The 18,712-nt window shown below is 36.6% G+C and overlaps 1 protein-coding gene across 1 annotated transcript in view; it reads right to left on the bottom strand.

Moving 5' to 3' along the window:
- Window positions 1-18,712, bottom strand: part of LOC150109229 (uncharacterized) — a 262,055-nt gene that overhangs the window by 216,367 nt on the left and 26,976 nt on the right. The window contains exons 3-4 of the mRNA XM_090401900.1: window positions 16,446-16,608; window positions 3,127-3,287 (exon numbers count right to left, since the gene is read on the bottom strand). Coding sequence (XP_090258026.1) covers window positions 3,127-3,287; window positions 16,446-16,608 — 324 coding nt within the window. The remainder of the gene's footprint in view (window positions 1-3,126; window positions 3,288-16,445; window positions 16,609-18,712) is intronic.

Genomic DNA, 18,712 nt, shown 5'->3' with positions numbered 1-18,712 from the left:
CCTCCTCTCATACTCCACCTTTTTTTCTTTACCATGCTCGTCACTTTTCTAGTCTGCACCTTATACTCTTCATGGATCTGATCATCACCAACTGTCTTGTACCTCCTACATAACATTTTCTTTTCCAGAAAAGCTTGCTTGATTTCACTGTTCATCCATTTCACTCCCACTCTATTTACTTGCTTAACCCTTGGTATGCAGTCATACATTGCTTTTATGAGATACTGCCTTATAAGTTTCCATGCATTTTCAACATCTTTTCCGCTCAGCTCATCCATCCAATGTACCGATGCTAACTGACTACAGAGCTTTCTATAATCACCTGCTTTATACTTCCACATGTATCCATTTTTGGCAGTGACCTTTTCTTGTTTCATCACTTCCCAAACAAGTACCTCATGATCACTCTCACCAACTGGCAGCAGTGTCAACACCTCATTAACAACTACATCTTGTGAAGTTATCACCAAATCCAAAACATTACATCCTCTAACTGCTTAAATCACATGCTGCTTAAGATACTTACCTCTCAGAAATTCCACAAATGCTCTCCTTGTTCCCATACACTATCTCCTCCTTCCAGTCTATATTCCTGTAATTAAAGTCTCCCATCAGGATCATCTTCTTTTACATGCCCAACTAATTTGACTAAACATTTCACAATCAGTATTCTCTGCATTCTCTGGCCTATAACAGCATCCTATCAGATATACTAATCTGTTTATTTCAACTTTGCACCACACAGATTAAAAATTTGTGCATGCACCATCAACTTCCACACTTTGCAGACACAATTCTCTGCAATCATTAACAGCACTCCCCCCCCTCTTTTACATCTCTATCCTTCCAGAAAAAAGTATATATTCTTCTAATTCTATTCCCAACATCTCATCCTCCTCGGACATCCAAGTTTCACTTATTCCAATTACTTTTGGGCATACCATCTCAATCAATGCCACAAACTCAGCTCGCTTGTTTCAAATGCTCCTTACATTTGTGTATAAACATAACAATTGCTGTGTGTTTGAGGCCATTCTCCAGCACCAACATTCTCTATTCTAGCTGCTATACTACACCTTTCTCTTCAGTTTGACCATGCTCGTTTCCCTGATCCTGATTGTGATTTCCATTCTTATCTGTCTCATCCTCACCTTTATGCACTCCATCTCCTTGTGCTGCTGTAACCACATCTTCAATCTCATATTCGTCTTCCTCCTGCTCCACAGGTAGATTCTGATCATTTGCTAGATTAACTTCTCGACTCTGTGCCTTCTCAGAAAAACAATAGCCTTTCTAAATGCCCAACACCAAACCCATTCAAATGTAATCCATAAATTTTATACCATTTGAACTTCCCTTCAAATTCACTCCATAGATTTACAAATTGAACCTCCTTTGCCTCACACAACTCAGCCATCTTACTACTCATTATCTCTGCTCTCCTTCTGAATTCTCTGTTATCATACCTGGGCAACATGCCTACGACTTTCCCAACAAAACTATTCTTCTTCTTTACCTTCTGCAACAACTTTCTCAAGTTTCTATCAACATTCTTCTTCTCCCCATTTAAGTCATTTGTGCCTATGACTGCCACTAATTTTGATGCCCGGTATTTCCTTTTCTGCAACGCATCAGTTATTTGCTTTATTGTTCCATCAGGAAAAGCATGTTTTGTGCACTTTATTAGTAGTCACACCTCTAATGATCGATTTGCCATACACTGATATACGACTATCCTTTGATTTTTTCTTTATAACATTAACTTCCTCCTTCTCCTTATCATCAGCCAATCTCTCCTTTAGCTGTTTGATATCCTCTTCTAGATGTTTCATTTCACTTTTCATTAACTCCTGCCGAAGCTCTTCTACTATGGTCCTGACATTTGCTCCCATTTCCAATCACTCTAATCTATCCAGACATTTTTCACATATGTTAACTCTTTCCTTCTTCTTGTTTACCCAAACAGTCCACAGATCTTTCACATTTTTCAGTGCATACATATAGCAGTTTTTGCAAAAGCATCCACTGCAAAAAATCCAAGGCAAAGTCAGACTTTCATATAGAAGCCTTCCATGCCGCTGATGTACGTTTCTTTATGGATGCCATCTTTTGAAGCTGAAGTAGTACAACAACCAAGTAGTAAAACGCAATATAAAGAACAAAAAAAATTTCCAACACCACCACCCTGAAGGACACTTGTATCCAAACTGAAAAGAATACAGCACAATTAGCGATGAAAGCCACACTATACACTAATTAAAAACACTTTTTTTTTATTACAGATCACTTGCGACACTAGTGCCACATAGTGGTGTTAGTATATGTATGATATTATATTATATCATACATATAAGCTGTTAAAATATTCTTATTTTAATTTATTATCACTAATATTTCGTTAGCTGAAAGAACAACTAACATAATTAGAGTGGTGACTATCTTGAGGCTTAAAAAACCCTATTAAAGAGGGATAAAGAGCATATGATACAACTTGATAAACACATATGGAATTGCATATAATTCCTTTTACCCTTTTATATCACCCTTTTACAGACCATCTTGAAACTCACTAAACCAACTTCACTGCCTCCTCTTTCATTCCATCTACTTCTGTCCTATGGAATAGTCTCCTCCTACACTGCTCTCCCCCCCCCCCCAAAAAAAAAGATTACAATCCTCAGCTGTTCAAGCAAAATGTGAATCGATTCCTCCTTTCTTCTATTCTTCTTGCTCACACATGGCACTAATGTGTTATAAGTCATATGACCTTCCGTGTGTGGATCAGATATATGTAAAAAAAAATATATATATATATCAACAGCAAAGTATGATCCAAGGGTATAAAATAATATATATAATATGTACTATGTATATTGTATCACATGGTTTTCTTAATTTTCTTTCAATTTGTGTGTATGTGAATTTCTTATTTTTTTATGAAATAAGTTGAGTAATAATAGTAGTGCAAGTATGATGAAGTAGAATAATCCCACTAACTTCGAAACTAGATTTAGCTTTTCTAAAGACAGATGACAAGCATAGTTAAGTCTAATATTATGTTGAAAGGTATATACTAAAATGCATTGATAAGCAATATATTTCATATGAAAAATAATATAGAAATACCTTTCATCCCTTTCCTTAGTTTGTGCTTTAAATTCAGAAATATCAATTTCCTTTGAAAATGGACCATTACTCAAACTTACTAAAGAAGATTGCTTATTTGTAGGCTTGGGAAATAAGGAACCTTGTGCAAAGTATTTCTGACAGCATCTGCTTCCTGGAGACTAATAAAGAAAGAATTCAGAAAGTTATTATTATTTATATGGGTACTCCATGGAGTCAAAAGACTCATCATGGGGGGACCCATTCTATCCATTAATAGCATGTCAATCATACACTCCTTAAACCTATCACTGTTAGAGTGCTCACAACCCTCTGCAATCCATTCCACTCATTCACCACTCTCAAGTAAAGAACCTAGTCTGCACACTCTTACTGACTAAACTCTTAGACAACTTCCAAGTGTGATCCCTTGTTTTCCCACCACTCCCCAAGTATTGAAAAATTTCTTCACTCTCAATCTTATAGAATCCCTTTAGTAACTTATAAAGTTGCTATCATATCCCATCTCCTCTGCCTCTCAACTAAACTCTGCAACCCACACACCCTTAATCTTTTCTCATAGGGAATATTCCACAGACCTGTCACCAGTTTGGTCACATCTCTGAATCCTCCCCACCACTTCCTGATCCCCAAGCTTTAGCCATATGTTGAATATTGTGCACAGATTTGGTAACCTGTGCACAGTATTCAATACTGAATCATAGACTTATAAAGAAGGATAATAACCTGCCTATCTTTAGCTGTCAATGTGTTCTTCAGTATCCACGTAATCCTGAGCTATTTTGCCAACTCTTGCAATGTGTCCTCTGAATTTCAAATCTCTATCCACCATCACTTCCAGATCTCCAGTCTCATCAATTTCCTTTTAACTAGTACCATCAATGTAATATGAAGTGTGTGTGATCTTTTCATTTTTAAGTGCATTACTTTACATTTTACAATATTGAATTAGCAACCATTGTCCTTTGCATATACTGCCAATTTATTTAAATCATTCTGTAATATATCTACATCATCTTTATCAACTACTGCCCTCCCCAGTTTTGCATCATTGGTAAATAAATCAATACACCCCTTCAAATTTTCTGCTATATCATTATTGTACAAATTAAAGAGTAGTAGTCCAAGCACAGAGCCCTGGGGAACTCCAACAGTCACCCTCATTTGCCTTCATTCCACTCCACTATACACCACCTTCTGACGTCCATCAGTTCCCCCCACCCATCCATGCCACCAACCTTATATCCATTCCCTGCTCCAACTTATGTAATAGTTTTCCATGCAGTATGCCATCAAATGCCTTTGCAAAGTTCAGCAGTATCATTTTCTTTATCCAATTCTGCTGTCACTCTATTATAAAATGTGGATAAATTACTGAGGCAAGACCTACCTTTTACAAGCTGCCTCCATAGAGTATCATATTCCAATCTACCCAATCCTGAATTTTACTTTTAACAACCTTTTACAATACATTAACTATCACTCCAGAGATATTAATTGGTCTGTAATTCGCTACTTCTGTCTAGGAGCCATCTGTATGTATATGAACTATCTTACCCTCTTTCCACTCCCATGGAACTCTGCCAAAGCTGAAACTTAGATCAAACAACTTCATCAGAGGCACTGTCAGTTCACCTGTACATTCTAGCAGAACATGAGCCAACATACTGTCCAGGCCTACTGCTGTATCCCCATGATATTTTTCTATGCTAAGTACCTCCAGTTCATGAATATCAATGCTCACATCAGTCTCTGTCACCTCAGTAAATGCAAAGTGATCACTTAGTAAATGAACTAGTTCTTCTGCTTCTGTATTATCTTATATTAATCATTGTTTCTCTTACTTGTTACATAGTGAAAAGACTCTTTTGGATTTACTTTGGCCTGCTCAGCCAATTTTCTCTCATAATCTGATTTAGCCTTCCTTATCATATGCTTTATACTGCTCATGGGCAATGCTGAACAACTTGTTATTTCTATTCCTTCCACAATGTTTTCTTGTTTTTGCAGCTTCAGCTTTTTATTGCTAATCATACATTTAATTCCCACTCTATTTATCCTCCTGACACTGGGTATACACTCTGATACTGCCTCACTCAAACATTCTTTGATCACTTCCCATATACTAATGACATTCATTCTATGTAGTTTCTTCTGTCATGGCACTGCTCCAAGTTGCTTCCTAAGTTTGTCATAATCACCAGCTTTGTATTTCTGCATAAACCCTTTCTTGACTGTTATATAAACATAATATATAGTTCTTTTAAGGTTACATGGTGGTCAGCATTGACTGTGAAGAATTTATGGAGACAAAAACATGCATGTTAATATCACTTGATATTTCGACCTCTGTATCAAGGCTTCAGGAAAACATAAAAATAAGATAAATCTAAATCCTTTGTTAATCATTTGCCCTAGACTGACCCCTGGTGGGGAAAAAATGATAAATAAAAAATTTTATACATAAATGCAAATTAATTAACAATAAAATAAATTTTTTATACATATCAGTATAATAATATACAAATAATAAAAAAAATCTAAATAAATAAAAATAAAGTTTTATAGTAGAACTACATTAAACACATGTCTACAGTCCTCTTATATTATGGTTTTGTTGTGTTGGGGTTCTGCCATCATGTTCTGGATGCTATACAGGTTGCAGATGGATCCTCCAGATTCTTGAAATTACTAATCCATCATTCTTGTTTAGATTTGGATGATGTTTTAGCAACTCACAAGCTTCTTCAGACTTTCTTACAAACCAGGTTTTGGTGCAGTGTAGGAACTTGGTGCCTTTCCACTTGATTCTGTGACATGTTTGAAGTACATGGTCTGATAGGCCTGTTTCACTATAGTGGAGGAATTTAGTGTGGCATTTATATTCGCCTTTCCTTATTGGGATCTTGTGCTCTGTTTCTCTTATCTAGGGTAGGTATTCAGGTGCACTGAATTTTGTAAACACCTGGGTGGGCAAGGTAGGAAAGGGGATCTTTGGAAAAGCTGAGTATAGCTTTTAATTTTGCAGGAGGTTTGAAGGTCGTCATAATGTTGTATTTATGTTATATCTATTAGTGTTATATCTATTTTTCCCAATATTCCCCTAATTATGGTATTGCTATGCCATTCTTGTAATATTTTTTGCGCTTTTAATGGTATTTTCTTGTGGAGAATCTTGTGAATTTTTTTTTTTTTGTTGTAGCCATTTTTTATAAACACATGGCTAATAATTTCATATTCTTTCTTTAGTGCTTGCTCATTGCAGCAAATTGTCACATGTCTTTCCTCAAGCTGCCTTTTATTCACAGTCGACTGCAAACTGACACACACACACAAAAATTCATACCACTATCCAACACAAAAACTAGGGGTCATCAGCACCCTCAAACATAAAGTCATAACAATTTTCTCCAATGAACAGGTGCTGAAGAAAGAATATGAAATTATTAGCTATATGTTTATAAAAAATGTCTATAACAAAAAAACAGTTCATGAGATTCACCACATTAATACCATTAAAAGCCAAAAATGTTACAACAATGGCATAGCCATACCATACATTAGGGAAATATTGGGAAAAATAGATATAACACTACATAAATACAACATTAAGGCAACACTCAAACCTCCTGAAAAATTGAAAGGTATACTCAGCTCATCCAAAGACCCCTTTCCCCCACCTTGTTCACTCAGAGGTTTACAAAATTCAGTGCACCTGCATACCTACCTTACATAGGAGAAACAGGGCACAGGATCACAATAAGGAAAGGCAACTAAAAAATGCCACACTAAATTCCTCCACTATAGTGAAACAGGCCTGTTTGACCATGCACTTCAAACATGTCACAGAATTAAGTGGAAAGTTAGCAAGTTCCTACACCACACCAAAACCTGGTTTGAAAGAAAGTTCGAGGAAGCTTGTGAGATGATGAAATTCATCTGAATCTAAATAAGAATTTTAGAAATTCCAAGAATCTGGAGGACCCATCTTCAAGCTATATAGCATCCAAAACATGATGGCAGAAATTAAACACAAGAAAACTTTAATATAAGAGGATTGTAACGATGTTTTTAATGTAATTCTGCTATAAAACTTTATTTTTATTTATTTAGATTTTTTTTACCATCTGTATATTATACTGATATGTATAAAAATGTATTTTATTTTGTTAATTAATTTATATAATCAATCATCATTATCATCAAATTCCTGACAAGTACCCACAAGGGGTGTATAAGATATGATAGTACTACATGAAAACTTTACATCATTATTTCCTTCCTATCTACAATTTTCCTCCAAATCAATCTGTTATCTGTCAAGACTCCAATATTATCAGATCTTATATTTCTATTTTGTAAGGCACATTTTACCGTATCAATCCACCTATATCTTGGTCTTCCTCTGAGTCTTTTTCCTGCCAACCTGGCAGAGAACACTTGTTCTGCTAATCTTTCCTCTCACATTCTGTTTAAGTGACGATACCACCTGAGATTAGCCGTGCTAACACATTCCTAGATGCTAACAATGTCAAGTTCTTTCTTAATGTCCTCATTTTTAATATGATATTGATGCCATCTGTTCATGCCCCAAATCTTTCTCAGGACTATGATATCTGCAGTCTCTCATCAAGTCTTTAGTCAAGTGTTTTACTTCTAACCCAGCTCTTAGATCCATAAGTTAAAGTTGGTTCGAACACTGTCTTGTATACAGAGAATTTAGTGTTTTGACTAATTTCTCTCTCTCTTATTCCATATAAATTTATTCAGTTGACTTCCTCCCATACCTGCTTTGTTGATTCTGTTGTCTATTTCCATATTTAATTTACCATTCTACACTAAAAATCATGCCTAAGTAGCTGAAATGTTTTACTTGTTCTATAGGTTTTCCATTCACAATGCAGTTGATATATTCAATGCTTCTGCCTATTTTCATTGTCTTTGTCTTGTTATTGCTGACTTTCATACCATATCTATTACAACAGTTATTCAATTTAGTCAGGGAATCTTGCAGACTTGTAGCAGATTTATTTAGAAGTATAACATCATCCGCATAAAGCAAAGAGCTGACATCAACATCTCCAATTTTGATATCAGGTTTAATACCACTTTTCTTCATAATGTGATCTCCATACAGATAATGAATAACAGAGGGGATAATGTACATCCTTGTCTGACACAAGATTTAACATTAAACCATCTTCCTGTACTTCCTTCAATTCTAACTGCTGACTTACAACTAAAATAAAAGCATTTTGAATAGCTTTTCTATTGACACCTTGTCATATGCCTTTTCCAGATCTACAAAATTTAAATACAGATCTTTGTTATATTCCCATGATTTCTCAACTATTTATCATAACATGAAAATCTGATCCTGACAACCTCTATTTTGGCCTGAATCCAGCTTGTTCTTCAACAAGCTACCTTTCCACAATTTTCCTTAGCTGTTTCTCAAGTATACTTGCATAAATCTTACCAGGAACACTCAGAAGAGAAACACCTGTATAATTTTCACACATTCAGTTTTATTTTCCTTTTAAGATGGCAGATACATTATTTTCAGTGGGTTTTATTCCATCCTTGCTTACTACATGGCCAAGATACTCCACCTCTCTGAGAAAGAACTTACACTTCGAATATTTCAAGGAAAGTTGAGCTTTGCTCAGTCTGTCCATAACTCCAACCAGCAACCTACAATGCTCTTCAACACAGGATGAGTAAACCAGGAGATCATCCTGAAAACAAATCACTCCCTCTCCTAACATATCAGACAGAACAGAATTCATCAAGCATTTGAAACTCATGGCTGAGTTCCTGGCTCCTTGAGGAAGGCGGAACAGTTGGTACTTTTGTCACCTGGTGGTGAAAGCAAAGTATTTCCTGTCCTCCTCCCTCAGAGGAATTTGGAAGTAGCCAGAGTTTAGATCCAATTTAGAGAAATATTTGGCTCCTTCCAACCCAATCAATAAATCTTCAATCCTGCATACAGTGAAATCAATGGGTTTAGTCACTTTGTTTACCTCCCTCAAATCTAGGACAAATCTCAGCCCACCATTCGGTTTTTCTACTAATATATATGAAAGGGCTGTTCCATCGGGAACATGACTTTTCTATAATTCCAGCCTTTTCATAATCTGTCATCAATTTCTTGAGTCTATCCATGTATTTGAGAGGCGTCTGGTACTGCCTTACATATACAGGTACATCAGAAGTAACCTGGACAGCATGTTGGATTTTTCTTGTGCAGGAGAGTGAACTAACTTCTTCTGTAAATACTTTGGGATACTGATGGAACACTGATTCAAAGAATTTCTCAATGTGAGCCCTATCCTGCTCTGAGCTCGAGTGCTTAAAAGTGTGCAAGGTTAACTTCCTTTTCCACATACCTGTATCCTCATGACTACCTTTTTCTTCAATTTTCATGGCCCTCCCCATCTCACTATTAAACTTCACTAGGCACTTTGGCCTATATCTCTTCCCACACAAGGACAGTGTCTTAGTAGAAAAGTCACACATGAATCGATTTTTTTCTAGAAAATCGAGACCCAGTATTACTTGACTACTAGTGTCTGCTACTTGTGGAAGTACCACCAATTCGTGTGTGGAGTCAAACAGGAAGCAAGGCATGGAGATCGAAGCCATAACCTTTAATGTTGAGCAGAGTTCAACTTTGGCGATACCCATGATCTTAATGGGTTTACACATTTCAGTGAAGCTATCAGGGCTATTGGTATGGAGATCCCCAAATAATTGTATTGGAACCACTGATATGTTAGCTCCAGTGTCAAAGAGAAAGTTACAGGGGACTCCTTCAACTGAACCCTCTACCAGGGGCAAGGGCCATTCCTTTATTACTTCTGCTAATAAAACTGATTGCATCTAATATTCCCCTCCCATTTTTGATTCATTCTTCATTGTTATCTTACATTCGGCCTTTGCTAAACTCGCTTCACACACACTGGATGCCAGTAAGCCAGAATTCCCTTCTGGAATAATTGTTTGTTCTGGGCCCCACCAAGGTTTTTTTTTCTTTTCTGGTTTTCCTTTAATTTGAATCCTTAGAAGTGAGGCCTGAGCCATCTCTGCTACTATCTTTTCTCTTTTTATGGCTAGAGCCAAACATCTATCCAATTCCTGAGCCCCCTTTCTTAAAGATTACCTCCTTAAATCATCACACAGGCCAACCCTAAACTGTTGGAAGGCCAACCATCTCAGATGGGCTTCCTCTTCTGGGGAAGATCTCAAAATTTTCAATTCCAATAACTGCCTGACGCGAGTTCAAGACCAACTTACAGTGCTTTAGGATCTATTCAATTAAATTTTAGGGGCCCTAAACACATCCTGTCGACTGCTGCGCAATTGTTATATTCTTCGTTATATTGTTGTTTCTCTCTAATTTCTTATTTTATATACTTCATTAACCTCTATTATCTTTTCTTGTGTGTAGCCTAACTAGATTCCACCTAGGGATATTTCCTTTTCAGATACTGGCAAATTTATATCTATACTGCACCAGCCAGTATCCTATAACTGGAATTTTATTCAAGTTCAGAGAAATATTCCTAGATTCACTGGCATACACTCTAACACACACTTAACTAGATATCGGTAGATATCTATTACTTAAACATATATATCTAAAATTTCTCCCGCTATGGTTCTAATTTTATAAGTGATAATTTGATATCTCGAATTCAGGCATGACTCAGGAATATGCAATAAAACATGTTTATTGGAACTATATGAAAATTACAACTAAATTCAATCAAATTACTAAAACTTCTAAATCTCATGCTAAGATAATTAAACAATTCTAAATTAATCAAGTTCACCTAGATGGATCAAATTGTTAATCACACAGAACAATAGAAAGCACTAACAATATTACACTAAATTAAGATTCTCTCATGCATGCTAATCATAGAGTATATATTATACAACTTGTAGCTTTCTCAGTTAAGTTTATTTACTAAACAAAATACACTTATTACTTCAGTCACGTACAACTAGATTCATTCCTGGCAATTCCTTGTCCAACAGAATTTGCTGTCTCAAATACGAAATCTTATCCAAGTTCTCTAAAGGATTGTCCACATTACTTAATCAAACATAAATTTCAATCTTCTATCACTTCTACATTACCCAGTTCTTTCCGAAGGTGTATTAACTACCACGTGCTGTTCTGGTCATCCTTCGATCGGCAATCTCAGTGCCTGGCTTTTGGCTATGTCGTCCTTTCTACTGCTGCCAGACTCGAACTATTTTCTTCCGCGACTGAGGACTATCTCCGCTCCTTTCCAATGGGACATCCAACGGCTGGCACGATTTCTGCATAGGCTGATGATTCACGTACGGCTCCATGTGGAATCTTGTTCAGCATAATCAGGAAAAAATGGCCTGCTGTCTGACATCATAGAACCCTGGCTCATCCTTTCTCCAACCACCGGTCAAGAATCCTCGAGATGAAATCCGGAACAAAAAGCCTCGCAATATGGCACACATTGCTTTACATTCTATGTTCTAGTGCCCTCTTTTTTGCTGTATCCTTTTTTTTTGCACGATCCTTAGTTTTAATGCCCTTAAGATGATCTTTACTCTCCCTATTGCTGTTAAGTGCTGTCTTCGAGGAAAGCACGCTTATGTTAATTTCTGCGTACGCTGTAACCTCCAGCGTTACGACCAATGTGTGCGTTTCAGACGTGACCTTTGCACTGTTACTCATTACCTGTCTGGTGACTTATGTTATTTGAGATAGCTTAATAGGCACAAATTTTACCTAATATTTCTTTTACATGGAAATATTAATTTGTACACAATTCTCTAGTTTAGTTTTCCATTTTTGACTACAAATATTTCTAATACAATTCACATATTAATACGCATTCTCTTATACACAAACAAGGTCTTATTACATTCTGCTGGTGTGCAGGTATTATCTTAAATTAGTTAGAATTTTCATGTTAGATTCTGAATGAACAACTTCTTAGAAAATCCTTCATTCAGGATCTAACATTGGTATAGGGATCTGTTTTGGGACCGTAAGTTAATACAGTCCAAAAACAGATCCCTGTTATCTTGTATGTATACTTTGGATGAGAAGTATACGAGCAAGAGAATAAGTAGTAGTTGTTAGAACAAATTATTTGTTTGGACATAAGGAGAATGTAAGGATGGATCAGGAGGTTGAGGAGAGTGAAAGATAATAGTGTGGTGTGATATTGGGATAGGCTTAACTGGAGATTTGCAGATGTTGCTGCAAATCTCAAAATAGAATTAACATGTAGAAGAATAGAGATTATGGTTCCTTTGTATAAGGCTTTTATCAGGCTACATATGACTAGGGTATGCAGATCTGGTTACCTGGTTTTCAAGGGGAAGGAGGATATCTTAGAGTCCAGAGTAATTCACTAAGTCAGTGTCAGGTCTTTGAAATCTGGGATATGAAACAGATTAGAGGAATGCAATTTGCAGAGTTTTGCTGCAAATCTCCAGTTGTGCCTATCCCAATATCATATTAACATACAGTCCCAAAACAGATCCCTGTTATCTTGTATGTTAATATGATATTGGGATAGGGCATAACTGGAGATTTGCAGCTGTTTGCTGATGGATAAAAAGTTGGGAAGAACTACGTGGACTAGACAAATGTAAACTTACAGGAGGATCTAAACAGACCATGAGTGGAGCTAACAGTTCAGTGTTACAACATGTAACGTCCTGAAATTTCATAGGCAATGATGAGATGCAGAGTATACAATTAATGGGTAAATTTTGAAGGAGATGGAGGAGATGAGAGATATGGGAGTGGTGGTGGACAGAGACTTTGTAGTGCTAAAATTATGATTTAGATTATGATGAGGAGGATTAACATGTAGAAGAATAGAGATTATGGTTCCTTTGTATAATGCCTTTATCAGGCTACATATGACTAGGGTGTGTAGATCTGGTTACCTGGTTTTCAACGGGGAAGAAGGATATCTTAGAGTCCAGAGTAATTCACTAAGTCAGTGTCAGGTCACTGAAATCTGGGATATGAAAACAGATTGGAGGAATGCAATTTGCAGAGTTTTTGTGAATATAAGAAGGAATGGGGATATGATTGAAACATATACGTTACTGAGGGGGTTATTACTGGATTGACATAGCAATATTTTTTCATAGAATAGCAGTGTGGTAAATGAGGTTCCACAAGGTCTGTTTTCCAGGAGGATTAGCAGGACAACTGATACTTTGGATGAGAGTATTCAAGTAAGAGAATAGTTGTTAGAACAAATTATTTGTTTGGACATAAAGAGAATGTAAGATGTTGAAAGTTTATTTTTCACTTGGTTAGAGTATAATAAATTTAGTTTAATCCTTTATCCAAGTGTGAGCAAACAAAGTTTGTGCCTGAAAGTATCTTCAAGACTGGGGTGGTACAACACCAGGGCAACTCGTTGCAAAGGTGGAGCAAGGTACCAACACTCCTATCTCAGTATTTCCTATAATGTCTCCTATAATGCAAAACACATCTCCGTGCGGATATGTCTAATGTTATGCATTAAGGGAAGGGCCAACATAAGGTGGTACAACACCAGGGCAACTCGTTGCAAAGGTGGAGCAAGGTACCAACACTCCTATCTCAGTATTTCCTATAATGTCTCCTATAATGCAAAACACATCTCCGTGCGGATATGTCTAATGTTATGCATTAAGGGAAGGGCCACTACCCAGACTAGTTTCGACCTTTATTGAGGTCTCTTCAGTGGGAGCCAGGCCCAAGTGGAGATACCAGGCAGAAGCATTAACACATCTCCTTGCGGATATGTCTAATGTTATGCATTAAGGGAAGGGCCACTACCCAGACTAGTTTTGACCTTTATTGAGGTCTCTTCAGTGGGAGCCAGGCCCAAGCGGAGATACCAGGCAGAAGCATTAGCAGGTCATCTCTACCTATAGGAGTTGCCAATTGGTGTGCCACCCTTTTTTTAATAAATTACTCTGGATTTAGAGAAAGAGGTTGAAAGTTTATTTTTCACTTGGTTAGAGTATAATAAATTTAGTTTAATCCTTTATCCATTAAGCATTAAGGGAAGGGCCACTACCCAGACTAGTTTTGACCTTTATTGAGGTCTCTTCAGTGGGAGCCAGGCCCAAGTGGAGACAAGTGGAGATACCAGGCAGAAGCATTAGCAGGTCATCTCTACCTATAGGAGTTGCCAATTGGTGTGCCACCCTTTTTTTAATAAATTACTCTGGATTTAGAGAAAGAGGTTGAAAGTTTATTTTTCACTTGGTTAGAGTATAATAAATTTAGTTTAATCCTTATCCAAGTGTGAGCAAACAAAGTTTGCACCTGAAAGTATCTTCAGGACTGGGGTAAGGTGGTACAACACCAGGGCAACACGTTGCAAAGGTGGAGCAAGATACCAACACTCCTATCTCAGTATCTCCCATAATGCAAAACACATCTCCTTGCGGATATGTCTAATGTTATGCAATAAGGGATTGCTTCTGCCTGGTATCTCCACTTGGGCTTGGCTCCCACTGAAGAGACCTCAATAAAGGTCGAAACTAGTCTGGGTAGTGGCCCTTCCCTTAATGCATAACATTAGGCATATCCGCAAGGATACATGTTTTGCATTATAGGAGATACTGAGATAGGAGTGTTGGTGTCTTGCTCCACCTTTGCAACGAGTTGGCCTGGTGTTGTACCACCTTACCCCAGTCCTGAAGATACTTTCAGGCGCAAACTTTGTTTGCTCACACTTGGATAAAGGATTAAACTAAATTTATTATGGAGAATGTAAGGATGGATCAGGAGGTTACTGAGGAGAGAGTGAAAGATAATAGAGTGGTAGAAAGATAGTCAGGGTGTTGCCAAGGTATGATAGTGAGGATTTGAGACAGAGTAAGATTCATGAATAGTATGTCAGCAGAGCTGTGTGAGGAGGGAGCAGAGTGGAGTGGAGTTTGTCAATGCATAGAATGCATTTAAGGGAAGAATGGATTCATACAAGTGATAGGTTACATTTAAATGGAGAGACTGTTGCTAGAAGGAAGTTTAATAAGTGATATAAGCAAAATAACATAGGAAGTAAGATGTGAAGTGATATTTAACAACATCAATGTGTGAAAGTATTCCAAAGATCAAAAGACTGTATAAGATAGGTGTCAAATGGATGAATGAAAGATTTAAGCATGAAATCTGGAAGAAGAAGAAGGTACTGTGGAGCTAGAACAAGACGAATAATGGTAATAATCAGTTGCACAAAGAGCATAAAGAACAGGCTAGAAAGATGACTCTGGTAAGGACAGCTAAAGTACAGTATTATCAGAAATTACCCAAATCAGGTCAAGAAAAATTCTAGGGAGTTTTTGTGATATGTGGTAAGTAAAAAGACAAACGATTATGGATGATGTTAATGGAGGAAATGGTAGACATAACTGCTGTTGAGGACAGTTGAGAACAACTCATCAGAACTTCATCCTTAACAGTGTGAGATCAAGAGAAGCTGAAGTGTACAGGAAATGGGAGAAGATGATGGCATACTTATGAGTGGGCACGAGATATATGAAAAATTAATGCCATGACACACCTGTTAAATAAGTCTTACAACAGTGCAGGTCATAAGGGAATGGAAAGTTGTGGTAAAACTGTTCCACTTCACAAAGTGGATGATAAGGTGGTGACTACAAATTATAGACCGATCAGTGTATCTGAAGTTGTGCTTAGAATATTGGAGAGGTTAGTGAGAGAGAGTGTATAGAAATAGGTTGATAACAGCAGTATTCTCTGTTTTTGTCAGCATCTGTAAAACATAATTTAAAGGGAAGTCATATTTTAAAATCTGCTCATGTACTATAAGAAGGTAATGAATGTATTGGACTGAAGAGATGCATATACAGTGGTATACTTAGATTTTGCAAAGGCATTTGATAGACTGCCACATTCGAAGCTGGTATGAGAAGGAATGAGAAGATTCTTTGCACCGAAATGTTTAGTGAGTGGAATGTAAATGTATTGCCTGTGAATGCAGACACATTGAATGATTTTAAAGCATAGTCTGATGAGCTTTGTGTGTGACAGCATGTACCTCTCACAATAAATCTTTTGACTTTTGGAGATCAAAATAATACTACTACTATTAATAACAATTATTATTATTATTAGTAGTAGTAGTAGTATTAGCATTACAATAAATGCATAGCTACTCTATTAGCTTTTTATTACAATAATTTAAATCTTAAAAAGGGATCATGTTTTCATCACACAATGCATTTGTTCACTTTTTTCCTCTCATAAAATAGCATTACTAATATACATATATGCTTACTTCTGGTTCATGACTTGAACTAGACTTCAGAGGCTGTGAGAAAAGATCTTGAGAATCAAACTGCTGTGAAAATTCCACATTAGAACTATGGGATTGTGAACCACCTTGACTAGCACAAAATAAATCTGAACCATCATAATGATGAGATCCTAGAAAATGCTGCCTATAATAAATAATACATATGATATGAATAATATGATAAAAGATATAAAGCTTTTAATTAATTTTAAACATTAATTTAACAATATTTAATGTACAAAATGAATTATCTCATTCTAATGGATAAAAGTTCTATCAGGCAAACTTTCTTAATTTTTTTTTTTTCATGATCATCAAATTCAAGAATTTACTGACCTACATAACGCAACTAGAAGAACAATGGTACATGACACCCTTCAATTGGAAAGGAAGTGAGTTTGATTCTTGTGATGAGAGAAATCTTTATATGGGTGTTTTCAATCGAAGGTGAGTTAGCGGATCTCATATGGGGGACAACAAGGATTTTTCTCTCAGAAACTCAGGTTTTTTATCTCACATACAGGCAAAGGCAAATCAGCCACACACAATTTACAGACAATATATACTAATGGTGGTGGATGGCACTGTGTGTTGATGGTAGGGTACTGTAGTTGGAGGATTAAGTAAGGGAGGTGGTGAATTGTAGTGGAGTCCTTAGTCCCCCGATGAGTCCTTAGACTCCTTGGGGGTGTCACATAATAATAAATCTCAATGCCACAAGTTCCATCAAATGATTGCCGTGGACACAAATCTTTCTTGACCTGAAAATTATCTTGGGTAATGCAATGTTTGCACTTCTGTCATTTGAAGCAGATATTAGCAATTGGATTTCATTTGGGAAAGTGCATACAAAACCTTCGCCCATGGGATTACAGATGCAGTCATTAACAATTTATAGTGACAAGTAGAAATCACAAAACCCTATTCTTTTTTAAATCAGGGGCATTTTAATACTATGGGTGAGCTAAGGCTAGACATTCCAAAAACCCTGCTCTGGATACCAAACGTGAAATTTTGTCTAGTCACTTAAAACATCTAATAAGCATGACAATGGAAATTTTAAGCATACCAAGGAATGAAATTTATCTACCACCTAAAGAAACACCCACCCATGCCTCAAGAGAAATATGAACCCACAACCTACTGGCCAAAGATGTGATTATATCAGTGATGTAATTACAATTTTTGTTCTTCTTCCAAATACCAAGCTTTTGATGGACTTGCTGAGAAGCTAATCCATTCAAATAAAGATGCTTTGCTGGACAGTTATGAAAAGAAAAATTCTTCGAAGAGGATCCCATCCATTAGGTGTGATGTCACTCCTCTAACAGCTGACTTTTTTTTTATGTGACCCCACCCAAGAGAGTTTGCAAACATGTATTAAGTAGTGTGAGAAAGTGAATCGTCATTTCACAACATACATACATACAGTTTCCTACATACCAAGTACTTAGCATATGCTGTACTGCCAAAAATTCTAAAATATCTCAGCAAAAGTGCATATGATACAAACAGAAACCATGCAAATTGTACAGCCAATATTCCAGGAAGATATATTTTTATGGGAGACGCCAGCAGAAACACATTCAGTTTGAACAAAACAGGCACCAGATCAGTGGTTCCCAAGATGGGTGGTACTGTCCCACTGGGAGTGCTAGAATGATCCGGGGAAGGGGGGTGGTAATGGCCTCATGAGCAAATGGCGGGGGGGTGAATTGAAGTAAGGAGGCATAAAGGACAAAAATTAGGTGCTGAAAAAAAATTTATTATCAAAAATTTTGAGAATCATCAAAAATACAGTGAGATGATATCGTGATTAGCGATGTAACATCACATGGCTCATTCTAATTTTGAATGATCAATTGTTCGTATTCTACCTTGTAAAATATTGTTTCCTGACAAGCCACCGATGATAGTTTGTTATTTTCAAACTGAAATATCTGGCAATATATTAAATAATCTTCTTGTGCTAACCTGTTGATAATTCCAGATTTAGATTGTTTCTGGATTGTGTGACAAGCAGTTAGCAATCTGATGTAGTGCATAAAAATCTTAGTGCATATTTGATACTTAGTTAGTACCTTACTTGCACGGATTACACACAAAGCAAATTATTGTTGTTCCAATAAAACAGCAGGTTTCACATGAGTATTTTTATGCCTTTTCTTGTAAAAATAATTTGGTTTTGGTAAGTGAGAAACTGCATTCTAGCAATTTTGTAAAATTAATTTTTTTTTACAGATAATATC

The sequence above is a fragment of the Typopeltis vanoorti genome, chromosome 2, assembly GCF_054136105.1.
Source record: "Typopeltis vanoorti isolate ZY-2024b chromosome 2, IOZ_Tvanoo_1.0, whole genome shotgun sequence".
Classification (NCBI taxonomy): domain Eukaryota; kingdom Metazoa; phylum Arthropoda; class Arachnida; order Uropygi; family Thelyphonidae; genus Typopeltis; species Typopeltis vanoorti.
The sequence above is the reverse complement of the archived record's forward strand: the minus strand, read 5'-3'. Positions and strand labels throughout refer to the sequence as shown.